General features: G+C 46.8%; 1 protein-coding gene across 1 annotated transcript in view; it reads right to left on the minus strand.

The window, feature by feature from the left end:
- The window catches only part of LOC119382025 (hemicentin-2), a 283,040-nt gene that overhangs the window by 54,766 nt on the left and 204,047 nt on the right, over positions 1-24,227 (minus strand). Inside the window, exons 10-12 of the mRNA XM_037649767.2 lie at positions 4,689-4,817; positions 1,604-1,637; positions 18-112 (exon numbers count right to left, since the gene is read on the minus strand). Coding sequence (XP_037505695.2) covers positions 18-112; positions 1,604-1,637; positions 4,689-4,817 — 258 coding nt within the window. The remainder of the gene's footprint in view (positions 1-17; positions 113-1,603; positions 1,638-4,688; positions 4,818-24,227) is intronic.

The following is a 24,227-nucleotide window of genomic DNA, read 5'->3' on the forward strand; positions in this document are numbered from 1 at the left end:
AAAAGAGCGATGCGTACTTCTCTTGTCCAGGACTATAATTTCATCTTTCGTGGCGATGATGCTGCTCCGGCTGCGGCTCACGGGCACCGTCTGAGCCATTTGGCCACACCAGCTGAAAGTTCAATGTACAATTAATGCGGTATGATGCATGAAAAACAACAGACTACAGTGAAACCTTGGTGATACGAATATCACGGGACCACCAAAAATATTCGTACCATCCGAAATTCGTATCACCGAAAGCGTGGAAAATTAGCATGCGACAAAAGAAAGCTGGCGTACATTTTCATTTATTGTTTTTCAGGGCCACAGCAATGACAGTCAGTTAAGTTTTTAGGCGTCGGCAATCATACCAGCACTCGTAAATATACGGTCCGTATGCGCGTATTTTTTTTAATGAACCAGGTGCGTTGTGACCCGAGACAGCTGTAGCCCCTTCGAAATTTTTGTATGCTTTTTTGCATGACACCGGAGTACTGCAGCGAAAGTAACAAAAGAAACGCTTTGACGCGACGTATCAAGGCCACAGAATTACAGGACCACGGTTCTTTGTTAAGATTTTGTTATCGCGGAGGTGTTCGGGATGTTTTTTTGGAGATTTGCGGCCGTGCCCGCACAAGTGCGACCTCAACGGTCGCGCATGCTGACGTTGTGAGGCCTGACTCCTTCGCCAAGACCGTCCTCGCCTTCTTTTGGTCTTCGCCCACCTTTAGAAAAGTGTTTTTCTTACACCGTGATTCTGACGATTTGGTCGTGCGCATGCCCAAGCTTGCGTTCCCGCGCTCGCACGTGCTTGGCGCGTCTTCCGAGACAGCGCGGAGGGCCACCCTTCGTACCTGGACCGTAGCGTACGTTCGTATCACACGTCGCTGGGTGAAAATCGGTTCGCAACAACCGTACTCCATTACATTGCAGGCCAATAGGCCTTGGCCGGGACCAACGAAAAATTCGTATCATTCCATTCGTATGAGCTGTGAGCGTATCACCGAGGTTTCACTGTATTCGGCGACAGCTATGTGAACTGACTCGAGACTGTTACCATAGCGATCGTCAGTTGAGATACGTTGCGGCAACAACGCAAAACTGGGTATTTTTGAAATAAAGAATCGCAAGAAATTTTGCTTCAGGATCGGAAGTAATATCGCTCCAACGACTTCGAGCCTGATTTACAGCAAGGCGCTGATATACGCCTAAATGCTGAGCTTCGGTCATGCTACATGCGTCGTGTGTATTGCCAAAGGCCAGAGAACAGCTAAAACTGGCATTTAGATTAATGCAAGCTAAGAATAAACGTACGTGTAGGCCTGTAAAAGATCACTACTGGTGACAAACATGCATAACCTTTCTTGCACAAGCGGAGCGTGGGGTTGTCGCGCGAATACTGTCAAAAAATTGCTAGAGGTTTGCTGATAGCCTACACATATGTCAGCTCAGTCAACTCAAAAATGGTGTCGACTACGCAATCTCACACAGTAACACATATGTGTGTTGAGCTAGTCACACTAAATCAAGCAACCAAATGAATCGTATCCATAAATGCAACTTAACCTAGTCTGACCTAACCACTATCTAAAGCATAAGTATGCCACTTAAATTGACTTACGGCTCTTCAGCTTCAGTAGTGGGCTTGTTCGTTCCTATAAAAAAGAAGAAAGAAAGATATGAAACGCGAGGAAGCGCTTAGATTACGCTGAAAAGTAGAAAATTATAATGCTGCTTCAGGAAATAATGCAGCACCACGGATGGGAAAACGACATCATAAACTTGAACACAGCGCAATGCTGCCAGCAGAGTAACAGGATGGCAGGCAAAAAATAAAATAAAAAAACTAAAAATAAAATAAAAAGACGTCGAATGTATGGCCCACTCTTTTGCTCTATATTGTTGCAAGGACGACGGTCTCAAGTGGCTGGTCTCATATAACAAAATGTAATTCTCTGAGTTACACTACGGAAAGTCCTCAGATGAGAAAAATTATTGCACGAGTAGAAAGAAGCCATGAAATTTTCATGTTCTGAGACAGAGAACCAGTCTACTGTCATATGAGCTTTCACCATTCAATGGCACGAATTTTGCTCCGTAAACAAAAAAAAAATCGTTTTCAGAGGAACCAATCTATTTACTCAGCTACCCTATAACAAAAGTGTATAATTTCCTTCGTCGTAATACGGCATCTGGCGGAATACGCAATCTCCAAAGCTGCGCACAACGAAATAAGAATGACTCGCGCGAGGCAAACAAACGTTAAACGTAGCGACATTGCCTTGCTGCAAGTATTGCCCAAAGGCTACGAGCGCGAGTTTCTTCGCGGCTATACCGCCAATTTCGCAAGCCCTGTCCTGGCGCAGCCACGCGCGATTTTACACGAAGAGTTTCTTCTCTCCAAGTCCCAAGCACTTGCGCGCGGAAGTCGATAGCGCCGCCACCGCCGGCTTCGGAGGCAAACACCGAGCACTGCTCGAACCGCAGGTGTACCGGTACAGGCAGCGGCCGAAGACCAGCACGGAGAAACTGGTCGGGGACAAAATAGGTTTCGCAGACGTTGCCCCGGAGCCGGCGCCAGTCTTAAGTGCGCGTTTCTTGCCAGCTGTCGCCCAAACGTCGCCGTATCCCTGGCAAGCTATTCAGAACACGTGCTTTTCAGTTACGTTTTCATAAGCACTCGCGCCGGCGAAAGCCGAGCCAACGAAAACAAACGCGGCCCCTCCAAGCTTCGATCCTGAAAGACGACCGCGCGGTTAGCTGCGTCTGAATGCTCATTAAACGACAGCGGCTGGCTGGTACGGGTGCTGCATTGTGCGGCCGAGTCTTGACAGAGCTACACCGCGCCGAGCACAATCGAACGCAGAACTCGGCACGCCGCGTTCTTTTCACGTGCGGTTGTTACTGCGTCTCGTTCTTTTCCAGCAGCACAATTGCAGAGAAAGACGCCGCGGCGCGGACTCGAAACGCTTTCGATATAATACTTGCGAGTCCCAAAAGTACGTAATTGTGCAACGTTAAGGACATTGGCGCACACCGTTTATATTTCATTTTGTGTGCAGCCGCATTGAAAGGGCGAGTTTAATTTTATAGTAAATAAGGGCTGGGCTGAATACCGTATCCAAAGAAACAAGTGCGGCCTTTTGCTGAAACCAGGCGTCAATAGGTGCATGTATCAGATATTAAATCATGCTACGCGCGTGTTTGAATCTTGTTTTTCTTTTTTTTAAGTATCAACACGGTACGTGCCACTTGCATAACATGCCACGACTTGACATTTTATGCGCTTTCAGTCTATACGGACAGAGCGTTTCAATATGTTAAAGGGACACTAAAGAGAACAGCGGACAAAGAAACGACAACGACGTTTTGCGCTAAAGTTTTAGCATTATGGAATACCAACTAGCCCGCTCCCACACCTTACTAAAGAGAAACAACGAATTGATTCAGATTGATAAAGTGTGCTCGAAGAACTCTTGTGTAGTTTATTTCACCACCATAGGTTTATTATTAGCGGAGAAAACCAAGTTCAAAGTTTCATTTTTAAATTTCGCGCCGAACTTGGTAAATCATGACGTAACAGATTTCAAAGAGCATTTAACGTATTTTGGCGCCACTGGCTCGATGAAATTTCCACAAACTCGTTTTGTCAAGTCTCTGGCCCCCTCAGAGGACAATGTACTTCGATTTAACCGATTAGGAACTACGTAGGCCCAAGCAGGCGCCGTCAAAAATATGTGACGTCACGGCAAATGGTGCGGGAATTCCAGGGTGGCGTCGCCACCTGTATTTTCTTTTTGCGCGTTTTGTCGCTTATTAAGCGTCTTCCCGCAGCAAGCGTGGTGTTTTTGGTATCGTGGAAGACCACTTTACTAATGCGAGAAAAATCGTTTTGCTCTTTAGTGTCCCTTCAAAGAATAAAAAAAGAGAGAAAGAAAGAAGCCACGAAATTATTTTGTCTGCTGTCTCAACGAAAATGTATGAGTACATTTTGCGCAAATGTTTGAAAGTGCACGCGACAAGCAACATCTAGAGAACTGTTTAACGTTTCGACATCAAAAGGCAATGGTTAGCAATGACAACCAACGATGAAGGGAAAACTGGAGGCGAACGCAAAATCGCGCTGCTCAGGTTCATTGCTTCTGTGCAGCGTTCTCAACGCTTTACAATCGCAACAGCATTACGTATTAGCAAACAATCTCGAAAGCCAAAGACGTCTTTGTCTTTCGAATTTTGCTACAGCTCGAGCCCAGGCGAAATGTTAATGCCTGCGTGGCGTTAACATTTCGCCATCTCTGCACCAGTTACGGTGCATTCGTTTCCGACTGCGAAACAAGGCAAAGTGTGTCAAATATTTCTTTACATTCAAACGCAGTGCACACAGTCGCTATGTTAGAAGAGATTACAGGGAATTGCCGGGGATATTCGCTGACTGGAAATAGTGACGTAAAAGTAAATTGCTTCGGGAATTTGAAAGCACTCGCCACTCCTATGATTGCGAAAATATTTAGCATTAGTAAGTACCTCCCATCCGCAATTTCGTTGACATCCTATTTACTTTTATCGCCCATTAATCATTAAATTACAAGCAGAACTTACACAATGTGGAGTTATGGTATCATATAGGTTAAAGAGATAACTACGAGAGATTCAGAACTGCGTTCGCCGGAAGCAACAATCGGACAGCATTGAAACAGTGCGCGTACCTTCGGTAGTGTTGCGCTGCATTCGTTGACGGAACCACACCAGCAGTATTATGGCAGCAATAATCAGGATGAGAAACAGGACGAGAAGAAGCCAGTGCAGGATCGAAAATCCGAGTGTCCAAGTGGGAACTGCAAAGAGAATGAGACAGCAATTTCGCACGCATGAGTACTCGTCACAGTTCTCAGTAAATTTTTGAACCAACAGGGACACTTACGACAACACGAGTACAATTCCGACAACTTCTCATAGTGTGGAGTACGTCTTTTTTTTTTAGTTAGAAATTTGAATGATATTTCTGGAGAGATAAGCTTAGTTTAGACTATGGTACGTACAATGATTACATATAGACACAAATAACTTCTACTGTGTTTAATCTCTGATTAAAATATAAACCTGCATGAATAGGAGGTAGACAAAGGTAGTTAAAAGATGCAGGGATACCTCCTGCTTGCCAGACAGGTTTGCTATAGGCATACTGAGGTAGCAATAGAACAGCGCAGCATCAGCACTATACAGTGTAGCAGAAATTTGCCTAGTATATCCGTTACGTCGTATAAGTTACGCCGTGATTCATGACAAGACGTATTGGTTGGATTCCAGCGTTCAGATTTGCGTCCGCTCCAAAAGCTCTATCCAACAGCTGACTGTTCAATCGTCATCTACCGATGTGTTTCATATGACATCTCTTCTAAAAATTCCTATTGGCATTAGCGCTTCATGATCCTCAGCTTAATCTATTCCCACTGCAGCATGAAGGCCTCTCCTAACGATCCCCAATTCAACTCACCGCCTCTTGAACGAGCTGATTCGATTTCCTTCCGGCAGACTTCTTAATTTCGTCAGCCCACCTAACTCACTGCCGTCCTCGGCTGCGTTTCCCATCCATTGGCATTCGTTCCATCATTCACACTGACCATCGTTTGTCAGTCCGACGCATTACGTGACCAGCCCAGGTCCTTTTTTTTTCGCTTGATTTCAACTAGGACATCGGCTACCCCTGTTTGCTATCTGATCCATTGTGCTGTCTTTCGATCTCGCAGCGTTACGCCCATCATTTTTACTTCCATCGCACGCTATGCGGTCCTCAACGCTTACTCGAGTTTCTTTGCTGTCATTCCAAGTTTGGGCCCGTATTTAGCGCTTAAGTTCAACTAAGTCAAAGAAGACCCTTGAAACATTCACGTTTGTACGAACACGTGTACAAATACTTAGAGAGAGACAGAGATATAATTTACGCATTGAAAACTTTTATACCGCAACTGTCACAAAACATGGTACATATACGTATAATTAGTGCGAGCCGTCAGCTTTCGAAGTTTGTAGTTTTTCCTGCATACGCTGTAAGTAATAAATGGATTTTTTAAAATCCAATTACTTGAAAGTTGAAAGCAGTCTGGATTAGCATATTAGGTTTTCCGTCATCCAAAACTTTTCGGTTTCCATTAAAGAGCGTCTCTCTTCCTCTCTCTCATCAGCTCTTAAGAGTTGCGCTGCAGACAGCCAAACATTATGAGCAGGTTAATAAGGCTTTCACTGAGTCCAGTAAGTACATTGTTGTTCAAAGCGCTCGCCTTGTCCTTCTCCTCTAATTATTGTGCTCTGTGTCCAAATTTCAACGCAGTAAACCGAACAAGGGCGAGCGACGCTTCTCTCATGTCGCAACCATTTGACGCAGCCGTTTCGAATAGAAATTCGCAAATTCAACGCCGTTAAAAATTGTACCTGGGCATATTAAAGAAAATTGTTCTTGAATATGTTATTAAGGTCACAGCTTTATTGTCTTGCTTACACTCGGTCAGATCGCCTGCTCAGGAAGCGGCTGGTCCTTGAGGCATGCCAGCGCTGTCGCCAGGGATCGCCTCCGGTATATAGATGCAGCGAGGACAGTGGCTGAGACCCGATGTGGCAGATTAGCACGTAGCGTGTCGCGCTGATAAGCTCGAGGGCACGGTTTCGATTTACGGTCCCGGCGGCTGCATTTCGATGGGGACGAAATGCAAGGAACACCCGCGTACTTAAATTTAGGTTCACGTTAAAGAACCCTAAAAATGAACCTGCATCACCCACTACGGCGTGTCTCATAACCGTATCGTGGTTTTGGCACGTCACCCCCAGCAAGTATTATAATGACAATGACTGGGGACATGCTCGGTTGTTTCTTCACCGACGCAATTGTCAACGGCAGCGGTGACAATCATAGCGACGCGGGAAGAAAGAGTATACCCTTCAGTGATACCCCGCTCTAGAGTCGGCAGGGATTTGTTGTCTTAATTCGGGATAGTCGAGATGAAATTTTGAGTGATTATGCCGGAAACCCGACGTATTCCACAAGATCGCGTGTCATTATGCGCGAGTATGCGTGCTGCATCTATTCTTTACAGTGCACGGGGTGGGTTTCTGCACGCCACCTTCGCTGAGCGCTGCTACACTTCATCATATAAGAATAAGAAATTACGAAGTATGCAGAATAAGACAAGAGGCAACATCTTTCTAAAATGAAGGGAACATGAGTCATCGCATCCAAAGCATCCTGCATGTTTTAAGTTTTGCGAGTAGCATCACGGGCAAAAGCGATTAGGCTATTGAAAAAAGGCGCTCAACTACTCGGTAAGCAACAGTAACTTACCGAGTAAGGTCGGTAAGTTACTGTTGCATCGTATATCAGTTTTTTTATGTAGGCATCATGGTTGATGGCGGTAACTTAATATGCAGACAGATAGTCTACATTTATTGTACCTCTTGTTTTCATCGCCTTGCGTAGCGTTATTAGTTATTACCTTTTGCACAGCCTAGTCTACATTTCCGGTAGTTGCCAGCATTTTTTTTTGTTACTTTTGCACAACATCGCATCAGCCTAAAAACGTCGGTGTATTATGAAAGGCATGCACGGTCTCGATGTGAATGAACTCAGTGTAAAAAAAAAAAATTAAATTCTAGGCTTTTACGTGTCGAAACACCGACATCATTATGAGGCACACTGCAGGGACAGACTCCGGATTAATTTTCACCCCCTGGGATTCTTTAACCAGCGCCTAAATCTAAGCACACAGGCTGTTCTGTCTTGCGCCTCCATCAAAACGCAGGCCACCGTGACTGGGAATCGGACCCGTGACCTCCTGTTTAGCAGCACAACGCTATACCCGTTAAGCTTCAACGGTGGGCTAAAAAAACACACACGAAAAAGCCAAACCGTGGACAACATCAAGCTTGCCGTATATTTTGATGGAAGCCCAACGTCTTGCGAGAAGAGCGAGCCCGTTTGTCGTCGCCAACATCTCTAGGCAAAAGCAGTGATTCCACTCCTGCGCCAACTGCGCCAAAGTGCGCCAAATTGTATTTACTGCGCCATCCTGATAATATCGACGAAATTTGTGCCAAACTGCGCCAAAGTCTCGGGTTTGGGGGCCTCTATTACCGGCAATCACACCGCCGGCTCGTCAGAACATGTGCAGCTCGATCTTGGGGCTGCCAATAAAGTCGCAATCATGGACCAAGAATTATTCCGCTGAATAAATAGCGCTCGCGCGTGCGTTCCGAGTAAGCCACGATGCCATGCACGGTGCCGACACTGTTCTGCAAGTCGGCTCGACAGCAAAACGCGCTCTCCGCAGAGGCTCGTGACGTCTAGGCCTATCGGTAGCGAGAAAGTGCGACGGCGATTCATCGGCGGACGTCGTCTGTTCCAGAAACGCCTCTGATAGCTCGTTTCAAGCGTCACACGGCACGTAAGGAAAGCAATGTTCAGTAATAACTACATGAGTGCCGCTAAAATGTCTGTCACTTCTGTTTCCGGACATCGCGGAATGAAATCTGGGATCGCTCGCAGTAGATATATGGGACAATATCGAATTTTCCTTGCTTCACGTTTATGGAAGAGCACGCGAACGGTGGAAACGCGTTGACACTTTTCCTCAGATATACTTTATCCATGGATCTTCATCCAGAACAGCTTTTTCGTAACTCCTTCCGCTAGCACGTCCGAGTTTGTAATCACTCTGCGGTAAATACCCCCTAAAAGGCCCTGCCCTTTCGAGCTCATGTGCTAGGGTTCCAATTCGAATTTTTTGCTTGCTTTTTTAAAAATGTCATCTCATTAGTAAAATCATATCTCCTGGTCGGAGCAGCCGCAAATGCGCAGCTGTCATTAGCGGGCCCGTCGCTGACGGCCCACAGTGAAGCGGCTACGCCATGTTACACGTCCGCCCCTCGCTTTCGGGGGTCAATAGCTAACGGTTAAAAAAAAACTCAGTTTCGCTTAAGAGCGAAGCAATGAATGCGATACCAAAATATTGTATTGTGAAACGAAGTAAGACTAGCAGCTAACTCTTTTGGATCCGATCTCGCGTAACTCAACAAAACGCTGGTTTAAGGGAATATGGCCCCTCCAGGAACCGAAGCGTTTTCTTGCGCTGAGTTCTCTAAACGCGAAGTAAGCGTTGAGAGCACAGCAAGTTTACGAGCCGTCTCCTGATGCCTCGAGGTAGCGCGCGCGCAAGCGACTGCGCCCTTCGAACGATGCCCCCCCCCCCCCTTCCGCTCCCCTGGCGTCCCTTCATGCTCCTTACGAAAGACGGGCGGGGCGTTTCCTCTCTGTTTGATCAGCAATCGACGGCAGGCCCGCACGCGGGAAGATGTTATCTCATGCGCTGTCCGTGCGGCGGAGACAGACGTCCGGCTAGTTTAATCTCCGCTTCAGCCGCGTTCGTCGCCAGCACTCGGCTAGAATGCGCGTGGTGATGTTAATAATTTGGACTATACGGAAAATTACGGCAACGGCGACGGCAAAAATCCGCCGAGAGTGTCCATATAATTGCTATCGCAAGGGTCAATGTACGGGGCAGATTTTGCGCCCCACCCTTTTAGGTAATTAAGGGGGGGGGGGCGCCCCCCTCCTGCCCCCCCCCCCCCCTGTGCGCACGCCTATGCTCCTGATATGATTTTTTCCATGAGATTCGCAATGAATCGAAATATTTCTAGCCTTCTTAAGAGCCCCATAATAATACTCAGGTGCTTGAATGTTAATGCAATATGCTTCTGTATTGCACTCCAGGATGTAAAATTCGCTGCTCCAAAGTGCTCCCAGACGCAAAATTATCTGCTCTAAAGTGCTCCAAGATGAAAATTTTGCTGCTCCAAAGTGCTCCAAAACGGAAATTTTGCTGCTCCAAAAATTGCTCAAAATCAGAAGTCCTCGGTAGCATCACTGCAAAAGAGATAACTGAAAAAAAAAGAAGAAAAACAAACAAACCCCCCCCTGCTTACTCGGTCAGCGTACCTCGTAGGCTCGTCTAAAACCGCTGGCTATAGCGATCGCTGCATGTTTCTCGCGGTCATCAAGAGCCCGTTACCGTGAACGTTTCAGTGCCGGTTTTACACCGATACATGCTTTCTTGCCAGCGCGGTTACAAACAACTGCACTGAGCGCGCAAGCTCAACAGCGAGCGAGGTGCGAAGCGCGCGCGGAATTCCGCGTTGCAAGTATGCGCAGCGAAGAAATGCTCGCATACAGTTAAAAAAATGAAAAGAACAACAGCAGCAAATAGAATGCAATAATGCGAACGCACATAGCTCGGAATTTGTGCACCGTGTAATGGCATGTTGGAAAAAAAATCTCCGCTAGCAGGATGCAGATACATACAGAAACGAGATATGCTGCCCGTACCTCTTTCACTATACAGCAAGCCTGTAACTCATCGCCGCGGCTTTCGGTACCTTTTCCATTGAAACGTTCCATATGTTGCTAACTTTGCAGGATCGTCAACTCCTAGGAACTGTGTTTTGTAACACAGTTGACGTGATGTGAGCACTATTTTCCTATCCTCCGGTGGAGACCATGCTTCTAATGCCGAACAATAGCCTGAAAGTTCTTGGTGTCCGCTGATGGCGCTTCGAGTGTAGCGATGATACTAGCGGTTTGTGCGGACCTTTAGCAGTCGTAGCGTCCTGTACGAGGGCGTAACCTTACGCTTCACGAATACGAAGTTTCATCATGGCGAGAACTGTACGAGGTCCGTTTAGAGAGTATCGAGGCTATGGTCAGCAGAAATATATTTCTTGATTAGAAATCACATTATTCTAATCCCTTTCAATGTAGTCTGAAACATTTCTGAAACACACTTTTTGGAAAAGTAATTGGCACGTTCCACATGATGTTTTCTCTTAACTCGAATTGGCTTTCTTTCAGCGGAATTTTCAGCTTGGCAAACAACCAAACGTCACACGAAGCCATGTCTGGGGACTATGGAGTCTGCCGAAATTACAGGAATGTTGTGTCTGGTGCAGAAAGCCTGAATCAGATGCACAGAATGGGCGCCTGCGTTATCCCGATGAAGCTGCGAAGCTTTTGCTGCCCAAAAATCCGATCGTTTGCGCCGCACAGCACCACGGAAAATTGAAAGCACTGATCCCTATCTCGTTCACAAGTTCTCGGACTCTGGTGAGACGGAACTATATGACGAAAGCCCGCGCTTGCTCAACGACATTCTCGTTTCTCCTTGTTGAGGATCTGCCTGAATACGGTTCGCTGTCCACAGATGTGCGGCCATCTCTGAAGCGGTTGTACTACTCGTTTATCTGATAGGTGGTCATGGTGTCGTCATCGAAGGCCTGTTCAATATTTCCAGTGGTTTCCGCGGGGGTAACACCAAGCTTTTGGCAAACTGATACAATATCGCTGCTCATATAGCCACGTGCACTCCTTTTTGTATTTCCATGTAACCGATCCGTTGCACGTATAGCCACTGCATTTCGCAAACCGCGCCCGAATATCTGGGAAGCTTCCAGATTATTTTAGAATCTTCGATAGGCTTGATCGCACAAACACGAACAGTTGAGTTTGTTCTGGGACTAGCGCAGCCACCAGCGATAAGACTCGAATGATCCATGCCACATGTATAAATGCCGGCACGCGTAGCCGTGGATCAGATTATCGACGGCCGACGCTCTGTTCGCCGCTATCAGTGTACAGCGTGCATTGCTTGCTGTAGTTTGAATTTCCGTTTCCCGGCCACATGTTCGGCCAAATAAAGAGTTTCATCTTGGACACGCCAACTGCCGCTTTCGTCAAAGACACGACCCCGTGACAATATTGTTCCGTCATTTTACAACTTACTGGAATCTGACAAGCACTAATTACACATCCTCACTCATGGGCTGACTGCTAGCAACTGACGCTTTCTGCAGCCAGGAAAAAATTCACGCACGCGCATCCCCTCCATATCTCCAACGAAGGAAACTTCCCTCACTTCATTGGTTTACGCGGGAAAGAAAAATGTTCGATACTTTTTGAACACACCTCGTACCTACAGCGGTGTCACGTTTTCCACGGTTTCACATTAGCATTGTAATTTTGCATTGCAATTTTGCGCACCCCCCCCCCCTCTTTTTCTTTTTGTCTGATCTTGTCTCTCGTTGTCAAAATGGGAACTTTCGAAACTCGTAAAATGTAAACCCACTAAAAGTAACCGTTGAAGGCTGTACGAACTTCGCAGCCCGCGACTACGGATTACCACTTTCTTCGATTAGACCGGACACAGTACGAGGCACTTGCGTATTGAGGCGTGGTCTACAGCCTCGCAACTGATCAATATCTGAATCCCAAGCAATTGGTTTGCATGAAACGTTCAGTCTAGCCTGTAGTCCAAGTGAGCCGATGCGCGCGACCCTAATGACTTAGGTTACGCTTCGCTGCGCGAGCGCTTGACGGCGGGCACGTACGCAGGCACACACGAGTGCATGCATGCGCATACACGTGACGCGTGCCACAACCTCGCAAGAATGTACTTTCCGATGCCAAGTTACGATTAAGCTACCAAGTAATGAATCAACAATACTTACAGCGAGTTAGGGAACGTAAAATCTTTTGGGGTAATGCCCGTTTAATGTGTTCACAAGCGATCGCTGGAAAATTTGCTTCCCTTTCTCGAAGTCGGTGAAACAAGTTCGATTGAATGTGACTAATGAATCCGTAGCAAATTTTATTTTTTTCTTGGATGAACACATCTTGATTCATGCGGACGTGTCATAACGTTTAACTTGCTGAGTGATGTCCATAAGTTACGCGGTTGAATTGTAAAGCACGACACTATCGTCGTGAGACATACCAGCTCTTATACATTACAACTGCTACTTCCGGTCTTTCAGGCAAACATACTGAACGCGCATCAGCTTATTTTAATCACAATTTATGCGTCTCCTAGCGTCGGCGAGACTATTTTAAAGTACATACTATCGCAGCGTGCTTCTCACGATTCTAAATACCCACCGCGTATAAAGCGTCAGCCTTTACTGGCGAAACTCGTGATTGAACGCATTCCGCTCGGGGTGTTGTGGCGTGGTTAATAATAATTTCTAGGGTTCTACGTGCGAAAACCCTGATATGGTTATGAGGCACAGCATAGCGGGGTACTCCGGATTAATTTTGACCCGCTCGGGTCCTTTAACATGCTCCTAAATCTAAGTGCGCGGGTGTTATTGCCTTTCGGGGCCATCGAAGGGTGGCGGCCGTGGCGGGGAATTGAACCCACGATCTCGAGCTGGCTGTTGTGTCTAACACGAAAGCAGCAACACCACGCCGTCAATGGACTGAAATCTTCGAGGGCGACGAAATGCAAAACTCTCGTGTTAAATTTATGGGCCCGTTAAAGAAGACTAGGTGGTTAAAATTATTCCGGAGCCCTCCTAGTTGTATGGTGTCCCTCATAACCAACTGTGAAGTTTCAGGACGCTCAATTAGGAATTTTATTTCACGAAAAATTTATGAATTTTACCTAACACGGGAAACCATTTACAAAGGTTGTGGTAGGAACTCAGTAATTTTCCGTAGTGCTCATACTGAACATTTGTTGTTCTCAATAGACCTTCTAGGGGTAACTGAATACATTGCAAGATTTTTGCAAAGGATGGGGTGCGCGCGATGATAAAGCTCGCTCTTTGTGCAGGCCAGGGCCGGCGCCGCGCGGATTCCCGCTGACACGCTTCAGGAATAATTAGACAATAGTTACACTGGTGACCTTTGCGCTTTTGCCGCATACCGTGCTTGCTGCGCAATGCAATGCGAGTTTTTGCATTTCTACGATTGCATGAACAAGCTGTACGACTGATCTCTCTCTCTCTCTCTCTTAGTTTAGAAGCAGTAAGCAGTATACACACGGCTATCTTCTAACTTTTATCCAATCGATATTGCACTCCGCCTGCTTGAACATTGTTGGAATGGGGCGAGGAATTTATTTAGGATTACGCTTACTTAAGTTTAAAAAAATATAACGTTTGTTGCATGGCCAGCAGAAAATGAGCAGCCGGCACCGTCTTCGACACTATAATCTTTCACAGAGAAAAAAGAAATAAAATAAACGAAAAACGCGCTCTAAAGAAGGCGTATGTTCTCGAAATAAGGGTAAAAAATATAGATAAAAAATGTACTCCTCATGCCTCCTTGCGTGCACCTTTAGAGAGCAATAAAGCGATTGAAAAGCTTCTCTTTATAGAACCGACGTAAAGTTAGGAGTGATTATAGCTAACGCACGGTAACTCGAGCAATATGCGCTGTGCTCGCGGACGTAGTCTCAACAGTTAACCAATCGGCAAGAGAGGTTATAGCGACGCCACTTGTTCAAAGAATCACTCAATCAGCTGATCATAGATGTTGCTTGAGTAGTGTCGTTCGTCGCTTGCTCTCTCTTTCGCGTTTCTCTTTACCCACTCTTCCCTTGCCTGTGCGCGTCGCTTTTAAGGATGCCGTAAATATTCAGGCAAAATGAATGCTCCCCAAAGCTTCTCTCTTTTCAGACGTTGTAGTCCAAGGAATTCTAAAGAATTCAGTCTTTTGTGGTGAGAGGGTATGAATTAGTAAAGGATATTCGTTTCGATCAGTCATGCATTGCGCATATTGCCCTTTGACTTAAGCTTTCCTAGTGTTTTTTTTGTTTTTTTTTTGTTATGTACACTTTGGTATGCTTTTAGTCTGTATTAAATAAAAATAGACAACTTTATTGCTTTTCTTAGATTACGTTTTTGCGGCATAACGGGCGATCCGACGGTCTGTCTTATTCGTACTTATCTTAAACGTACTTATTCTGCTATGAAGACAGAAGTAGGAAATAGCATCGTGGTTTTCATGCGTATAGTTACGGTTAAGTGTTCTCAGTGAAGCGAAAAAGAATCCTCAAAAAGCAGAAATAAAACTATGTACTGCGATCGTGCGAACGAACTGTTTACAGATGACACCCGTGGATAATGGAAAGAGAAAACCCACAGGTCGTATGGCGTTCGTTCCCACTGAAAACCTTTGACGTTTTCGCAATAGTTCGAATTATTTTGAATGAATGAGCGACTACTTTTGAATGTATAGGGGCATGCTTAGCATCATTGCACGGTTAGAGCGAATTACCGATATGTTTTATTTAACTATTATTAGGAAAGCTCTGGGCTCAAGTCAATTTCCCCGCAGGAGCCACCGTGCGATATCTTCCCTTACACCGTCGCGGCTGTCTCTCCGCTTACTACCAAAGCCGACTTGAATGGGGATTTGACACACACAGCTCATCCGCCCGCCTATATATAGCTCGCTACATCATCACTCGTGCGTCATATACGGCGAATGGCCAACATAATCTAACTTTATGGTGACTCGTGCCATTACGGCGTGCTCGTGTTATACTGTGACAACGTATGCATGTGCAATGAATATGAAATGCAGCGGACAACCTTATAACCCTCAGAAGGATAGCTGCGAGGTTTCTTGTTGAAGCAGAACTTATCAGCTTTTTGCAAAGATGCAAACGCAGGGACACTGGCGACCTCGTGTTTCATAGATGTGCCAGCAACTCGCACCGGACTATGCGGATGTACTTCGTGCCGTAAACTGATGACATTGGGAACTGCAGTCTCCTCAATGAAAGAGATAGAGAGAGAGAAAGAATGAAGTAAATGCTAGAAAAAATTACAACGGGCACATAAATTTCGTAGCAATTAATCATCAATTTGTAGCTAAGTGTTTGTTAAGATGCCATGTAAACTATCTTGCATTTCAGCTTTTTTTTTGTTTTAACATGAATTACGCCAGACTGTTTCAAGCTATTATTATTGTAGCGTGACAACACCACGCTGCTGTGTACAGAGTGCCAAGCGGATTGATGTTTAGCGACCAGTGTATCCGTGTTTTTCTATTGTTAGCCTTCAAATAAACTTCTTCCTCCCTATTTCGCTTAAACTTTCATCATAAGTATACCAAGAATTGTCTTTTTAGAGTCGTGTTGCAACAAACCCTACTGCACTACGGTAAAATGCTACAGGGTCTTTTCTAACAATGCAACCTGCTGCGTAAAAGAGTGCAAGCACGATCAACTGTAGAAACCGCTCCGTGTTAATTCAGCACCTCACGAAGCTCTTCATTCGTAGCCGTCTCTCGTCTGCTTCTGTTTTCGTCACAATTAATAATTATTAATCTATAGGCTACATTATACAAGCTTAACAGAGCAATAAGTCCGCTCGTGAGTTTCCTTTCTCTGTACTTTGAGCTCACGTTTATTCTCACTTCTGAAATTTGCAATATAACACCTGCGCCGAACGTTCGATCTGTACTGGTGTGGCGTAATCGAAAATCTCTCGACAACGCGCGCCGTCTAGACGAGTGTGTCTATGGTGCTTGCTCTCAGTGTTTTGGGAAACGAAACAGCAAATGAAAAGGTGGGGAGAGTTGGACCAAGAGAGGCGTTACATCGCTCGCTAACATAGCAAGCACTGTGCCTCGGACGACCAGCCACTAGACACTCGTTGCTAAGTGGACGTTGCTGAGAAAGCATGACGAAACAGCGGTCGGTATTTGCAACAACTGTGCAGACGCGTGTAGCGGCGGTATTCTTGGCGCGCGTGAAAGCCGGACGCGTTAAGAGCGGCATTGCAAAGCGTCGGTGGGCTCTGGCCGTCTGACGCCTCTTGATCAGAGCAAACTTCTTCAACGCATTAGCGTCGCTCATGCCCGATGATAAGCGCTGAAGGCCACCAGTTGCGTCACTGGTCTGGAACGTGAGACTAACTTCAATATCTTTCGTGCAACGTGGCAGTTTTCTGGCATGCGCTTTATGAAATCGTAGATTGAGCGCAATACGAAAAGGTGTTATTGCTTTCTAAGACTCTCCTTGCATGGAGTCCTATTAATAAATGCTGGGGTTTTACGTGCCAAAATCCCCATATGACTATGAGGCACACCGAAGTTAAGGGCTCCAGATAATTCGGCTACCTGGGGTTTTCTAACGTGCGCTTAAACTTAATTACACAGACCTCACGCATTTCGCTTCCATCGAGATGCGATCGCCACGGCCGGGGTCGAACCCACGTCTTTCGGGTCAACAGCCGATCCCCGTAACTACTGTACCTCCATGGCGGCAAAATATTTTAGCTAAAAAGTGCCTTAAGATCACCCTGACTATTACTCTCTTGCTTTATTTTTTTTCTGTTGCTACGCACTTCCTCCGATCTGCCTGACGGTCGACAAGAAACACTGTCTTTATGGAGTGTCAAATTTGGGACCAGTGAACTTAGTCATTCGCTTTTTTTTTTTTCTAGGAGGAATCCCCAGAGCAAACAGGACATGCAGATTTTAAAGCAACTATGCTTCGCTGATACTGGCTAGGTCTCGCGAGAAGTTCCAGTGATATAGCTTGAACGAAACTGAACTCATCACCATTAAAAGACATTTAAGACCTTGAAGTGACTGCCGAGGAGCTTTTAGAGTTTGAGACGCGCGCAGTTTGTTCTACCATTGCATCGACCAGCGCAGCTAAGCGAAATTCTGCCAGGTGGTCTTTCCTTGTTTAGCATAATTTTCCGTTCTTTCACATCGCGCCTTCGCAATGACGTGACTTCGTCGTCCTCACTTTTTCTTCACACTTGTTCCATTGCTGAACGAGTTCATTTAACGCCATAGACATTCGAGACTTGACCCCCTATAGGGGCCTCTCGGCACACGTCGATAAAGCAAAAGACGTGCCACTGCCTGCACCCGCATGGTGCAACCACGCTGCAGGTTTAACTTGGCGCACGTAAGCTGGCTCGTTCTATGTGTGCGCGCGCGCATGCGTGCGTGTAATTAAGTGTCACTCACGTGCTGCGCTGTAGCGTTTATGATCTATTATTTTGGTATAAACGCTGATAATCATCAGAAAACTAAACCCACAAAATTGTATCTCTGCAGTGTATATAAACAACTTCACTATTCATTCTTATTGTACTCGCGCTTCAGTTAGCCTAACTTGTAGCTGAAATTCTGTCCACTTGTAAGTTACTGTGCAATATACCTTACCTCACGTTTTCGTCGTCGTCGTTCGTAAACTTGGCGAGACGACGTGAAACCGCACCGGGGCGACGCATTAATTTCATCACGCTGAACCTTTAACCTACAAATTCTTGTTCTTGTACTTAATGAATAACGTTCATATCTATCATATCCTCATCTATTTTGCGTGTACGCGTGCTACGTAGAGGCGACTCTGGATTAAAACAAGAGAGGGACGATGAATTCGCACGGATGCCGTTCGGGCGTGCATTCGGGGCGAGCGATATGCGAAATGGTCGAAGTCCTACAAACGACCGAATACCTTCGCGTTGAGTGGATGTCAAGGCACTCGGGTACACGGCGCGCTGATATCATGCGTCATTGCGACACTTGGAAACGAAAAGCCCTCCCCATTTAGATTCCCAAGAGGGTGGCAACACAATTAAAACAAGACAAAAAGTAAGAAAAAAGAAGGGTGGGAGAAGAGAACAACGATCCTTTCTTCGAGGTGCAGAAAACGGCGTTGTCTCTCGGTCTGTCACCGGGTTCGTTCGCCCGACCTTCCTCCGCGCCGCCCACGGCTGTGCAGAGAGAGCGAGCAGAAACGGTGGAAAGGGGGAGGTGCGCTGGCACCGAATGTGAAAGCATCGCGACTGCAGTAATGTCACCCCGAGGCATGACCTTAGGCTACGCGATGCGGACACGGAGAATGCGCGGCCTTTCGTCGTCTCGCGGCCATTTTCGTCTCCACCGCAGACTTTTCGGCAATCGCTGCTTATCAAGGGAGGAGAAAGTTCTCGAGCTGCGATCGTTTCGGAGATTTACTATCGCTTTAAATGTTGCGGAAATAAAATTCTCCGGGACATATTTAGAGGGTGCGAAGAAAGAAGGAAATGCGAAAAAGGGACGGAGGGAGGGAAGACCATTTAAAGACCGGGATGGGGACTTGTGCGCGCGAGCACCGACACGGGAGCGAGCCCCCCCCCCCCTCCCCCCCCACCCCTTCTACTCTCCGCGCTCGCGAACCTTAAAAATGGACCGGTAATAAATTGCAGATTTCGTGCGAAAGTGCGCGGACACAACTGCTGCTCCGCGACGAGCGGCTCGCGGGCGAAGTGGTGGTTCCCATGAGTTTCTGACCACGCTGAGCGGAAACAGCGATCCAGAACGCTCTGCTATTGGTCCCCCCCCCCCTTTTTTTTTTCTCCGTTCGCCACGCTACCCCTACCTTCTTTTGCCTTCTGTCGTCTCAGAAAGAACGTACACTTTTACCAGACCGTGAATATCATTTTAATGACCACGGACACAGAACCCGAAGTGCGCCTTCTGCTCGTCGTACACCCACTGGACAAGAACGAGACAAAAAAATAAACTAAGATAAAATAAAGGTGGGGGAGGAGAGAGCTGTGGCGCTAAGCCTAGTTCGAGTCACTTCAGGTCGCTGTAACGAAGAGTGACGAGCACACACGGAGGTAATTTTCAATTCGAGGAAATAAATATGAGACGCCGTGTTTGCACTTCAGACTGTATACATTATAAAATAACTCCGAAAGTTCGGAATTTCCTCCACAGGTGCTGCTGTTTTTTTCATGTGCGCCTATGCGGGATATGCAGTATTACACGTACCTCCAGTCTTCTTCGTTTTCCTATATATCATCTTTCTCGGACCACGAAAGCAGTAATTAGACGCACCTGCGAGAGACTTGTCTGCCGCGTGACTGGGTGGACTAGAGGTAACTCATTCTTTTGCTTGTTCTGTGCTTCGCTGGTGTACAATTTCTGCCACAACAGAAAGGTTTTTAGTTCCAGAAAGTTAATTAAATTGGAACGGCCGCTTTCAGCGCTGCACATACATTATGCTTTGAAGCCGACGTCCAAGAAATTGAAATGGCTGAGAAAATTTTTGGGCAGCGCATGTTCTGAACACGACCCAACTTTTTTTTTCCTTTTTGCACAGTTACTTTTTTATATTTGATAGCAGTTGCGAGTGGAAATCAAAACAGCTTTTGATTATTGAGTACAGCGGTGCATGAATGCAGTGACATATTATACTGAAACGCGATCATCATTTGCACGTCACCCGCAGTGGTGGCTTAGCGGCTATGGCGTTATGCTGGTAGGCACGAGCACACGGTTTCATTTCAGGCCACGGCGGCCGCATTTCGATGGGCGAGAAATGCAAAAACACCGTGCACTCGATTTTAAGTGCACGTTGAAGGGCCCTTAAACTACCTCCGGAAATACAAAGAACGAACGTGTTATTCTCTCCGGGCGTTAGCCGACTTTCTGGCGCACTTCGTGACGCCAGCAGGGTGATTCATGTGACGTCATTAGGGTGCAACCTCTCGGTCGGTTCATATGCGAGGGATGTCACTTGTTAATAGTCTCCTACCATGCTTTGCCATGCAGTCGCACGCCCGTTCTGCCTTGTCTCGCTTGACTATCGTGCTTGATCTACTGATTTCACTTTCTTTAGTGTGTTTTCGAGTGCGCAAGCTGAGACAACAGCGTGTAGACGGAAAGCGCGAAATCATGGAAGGCTCAATGCTTAGTGCTGATATTGTCTACGTGTTTTCTGAAGAGATAGGGGATAGCGCCTGTAGAAAGGGCCGTGAAGGCGAGAAAAAAAATACCATTCCCTGGTCTTTGAACTCGGAGTGGTTTAGGGGCCCTTTAAAAAAAAAACCTAGTTGATCAGAATGCACGTGAACTCTCCCCTTTCGGTGTGACTCATAATCAAGCCGTGGGTTTGGCACGTAAAACCCCAGCAATTCTTACATTACTAACTTCTCTCGCCTAGCAGGTCATGCTGGCTCCAGCAAGGCTCTCTACCATCCGAAATACCGGGATGTGCCACCTCCACTTGGGCTGTCCGATGTGTCAAGGCCGCCCGTTTCCGTCTTTATTAATTGTTAGAGTAGGAAGTTATTGAACTAATTACGCTATGATACAGGCCTCTCACACACCTGCACGCGCATTTTAAATAAAAGAGCTTGAACGAATGTAAGCACGACAGACTCTCCCGGAGGAAAGTCCTTTTTAACTCAACCGACCCGGTAAATTGCTGGGCCACTTATAGGAGCATCTTGAAAGCCAGTGCCCAAGTTTTCCGTCCGTCGCGTCCCCCGCACCCCACGCCCGCCTCCCTTCGCTCCGTGGAACCGAAGCAGCAGCGAAGGCAGGGAACACGATAAGCCCTGGTCTGGTGCGCGCCCGTGTTCCGGATGATGAAACACCGCCGGCGCGCCGGCCGCGACCCGTGCGCGTCGTTTCCACGGCCGAGCGCGAGCCGCGCGGCTGGGCCCACGTGCTCCGGGGCCTATACTGGGCGCAGCCGCGCGCCGCATCGGGAACACGTCTGTTCGCTTTTTAGCGCCGCAGCCGACTACGTGTCTCCGGACGCTTATGCGATCGTACTGCGGTCACGTCGGTGGAAGGCCGATCGTTTGCGCCGCTCAGTCGGCCGCACAGCTACGCCGCCACGACCCCGCGGCGGAGACGTTGGCATTGGACCAAACCAGCCAACCCTCTCCGACACCCGCGTATATGGACTACGCACCGGATCGGGGCCAGTAACTGAAACTCAAGCAGCCGAACCCGAGGCCCGTCGTGAACGGTGGGGGTCTGACGTTTCGCCACCAACAGTCTCGTCATTCGCAATGCAGAAAAATACGAAACACATAAAAAAAAACGAAGCAGCACTTTTTTTTTCTTGCTCCCTCTCTTCGTGCCCTCAACTTTGTCATCGCTTTATTCAATTTTGTCTACCTTATTTTTCAAGGCCCCTTCACCGTTTTCCCCCCACCCACATACCACATCTGGTCGTCGTACAGCTTTTCTTTTTTTCTAATTTTGCTGACGAGCGAAACAAACGAGATCCTGTAACGCCTCGACAGAAATTTAATGCGCAGGAACGAGAAAGAAGCGTCATTTAATTTAACGATCGTTTTCGAAACAGCGAAGCAAGCGCGGAATTCCTCACTTTCCGACGCACTGCGGTAATTGAAGGGCCGCGAGCGTGCGCGCGCAGCTCGTAAGTGCCCCTAAGCTCATTATTTCAGAGAAAAAGATTTGAAATCATCTCCTACGCATAACGTTTGAACAAAATAATGGGAGAAACACAGGTACAAGTAATTGCTCCAAAGTCCAGCGCGGCCTGTCCACACATGCTATTTCACACAAACGAACAACAGATGCGCTGAGACAAAGCCATTGCATTACTCAAGAACAAGCAACTTTGGTATGTGTCCTTCAGTACATTCAGAAAAAGGAATTACAACCGATCCTCTAAAAAGCTGGCGGGACTAAGACGCAAAAAGAAATGCTGTTTGGGAACATTTTCGTTGCTACTTGATAAGCACCTGTTAGGTGTAATTACATCGCCGTACGATGTACAAACACTGTGTAGCCGGTTTTTATAGTTATTGTCTAATCCCATATGCATGTTTGGCCGCCTGAATCACAGTCAAGGTAAAAACTGAAGCCGAACGAGGCGTTCCAGTTGCTTTAGCCTTTCTCGCGTCGGCGTTTTCGCTAGTACAGTCGTTGTCAAAACTTGTACCGCTGGATCTGGTAAGAAGCTATTTTTTCTGTCCTGAGAACGCTGTGCATTCTATTCGAGCTTCCAGCCTGCATGCGTCTTAGTGCGTGCGAAATGCACAATGTTGTACCGCCTTACTGTCTACGGTCGTGACCTGTTCGGGAATTCAAGGTTGTCTCGAATTCCTCGATCCATAAGCCTTCGATGACGACTGTAGGCTCGTATACGTGAGCAGCGCATGTTCGTCTGCATGCGTGTGTACGTGAGAGTGGGTACACAGGAGGGTTTCAGTACATTAGAGGTGCCAGGTCTTCGGCACCATTTGGACACCACCCGTGCCTTGTCCGCGGAGCACGTACAGTCCTAATTGCGCGACGAACTTTCGTTTTGGCCACTTGCGCCAACAGAAGCGCACTCGTCGTGATCATCAAGAAGAGACCACTCGATGTCGTGACTGATAGAAACTTCGTCACCACGTTTCCGATGCATCATGAACTACGAAGACCGCACAGTTAATAAGGCCAATCTGCGCGGCAGCAGCTGTCAGTGCGACACTGAGGGTGCCCATGAACATCGCAGTTCGGCACAGTTTTACAGATATATTTGATCCTGAAAACCTGACTTAATGACAACCGGATTTGAGGCTGCGACCAGTTGTTATCCCGCCCGCGTTCACGTATAAAAAGTTAAATTTTTCGTGTGAGAACTGAAATTGCACCCACAAGACATTATACAAATCCGATAATGTCCGATAGAGTCCGATAATGTGAATAGACACTTTATACTTTTACTTGCTCTTTTTTAAATTGCTGCACCAGCCATGCACTTCGTTACATTGAAGGAAAAAATAATGTAAGTCTGATGACTTTCTTTACAGCAGTTTCTGGACGTTCTACTTTAAATAGACAGCATGATGTGAGCCACGGCATTCTTTACTTGAACATAAACCACAACAGCTTTTGCAATCTCGCATCGTCAAAATACAGCCACCGCCGCCAGGAATAAAAAAAATCATGACCTCGTATTCTCCAGGACAGCGCCATAGCTGCAGTGCGGCGGAGGTAAGTTATCACATATTTCACAGATGTCGCTTTACATCGTCGTAACCATAAGCAAAACTGAGTAAGAAAAACGTGCTAACCCCGCTTTGATTGTGATTGACATCTCATGGGAGTTCGCATTATGTATTACAAGACTCCTCGAATAAGCCTGCACACGATTGAGTTCGGCAAGCACATACGGTGAAAGGACATTTTCCTCAATGTTCACATAAGTCTTAATCGCAATCCAATTGCAGCGTTGCCGAACCGTGGGAGAAATGTGCTAAGACAGAAGGTTTTTATGTATTTACCATTCGTGTGCGCAGGCTTTGCTTTTATGCCGATGACTTCGACCATACGTGTGTCGCGGGCGAAAAGTTTTGCGCGAGATAAAGCTCGAGATATACAAGTTGCGGTAATTCTTCGCAAGACGAATGCGCTCTGAGTTGTCTAGCATGCAGATAAATCCCTTCAGCCACCACGTTCTTTTGCCAGTGCTTTACCGGCAATGCAAGTTTAAATACACAACTGCGCGGAAGCGGGCAAGCTTGGCACGGAAGCGAAAACTTACGAATTCAAGAGGGCACGTGGACGACCGTTGCAGGGATAAATGCCGGAATTAAGCAAAAGCCCCGTTTCTTTCGCCGGAGAAATCATCTTTTTTGGATTGTTTTAGCGGACCCAG

Source organism: Rhipicephalus sanguineus, chromosome 1 (genome assembly GCF_013339695.2).
Source record: "Rhipicephalus sanguineus isolate Rsan-2018 chromosome 1, BIME_Rsan_1.4, whole genome shotgun sequence".
Taxonomy (NCBI): Eukaryota; Metazoa; Arthropoda; class Arachnida; order Ixodida; family Ixodidae; genus Rhipicephalus; species Rhipicephalus sanguineus.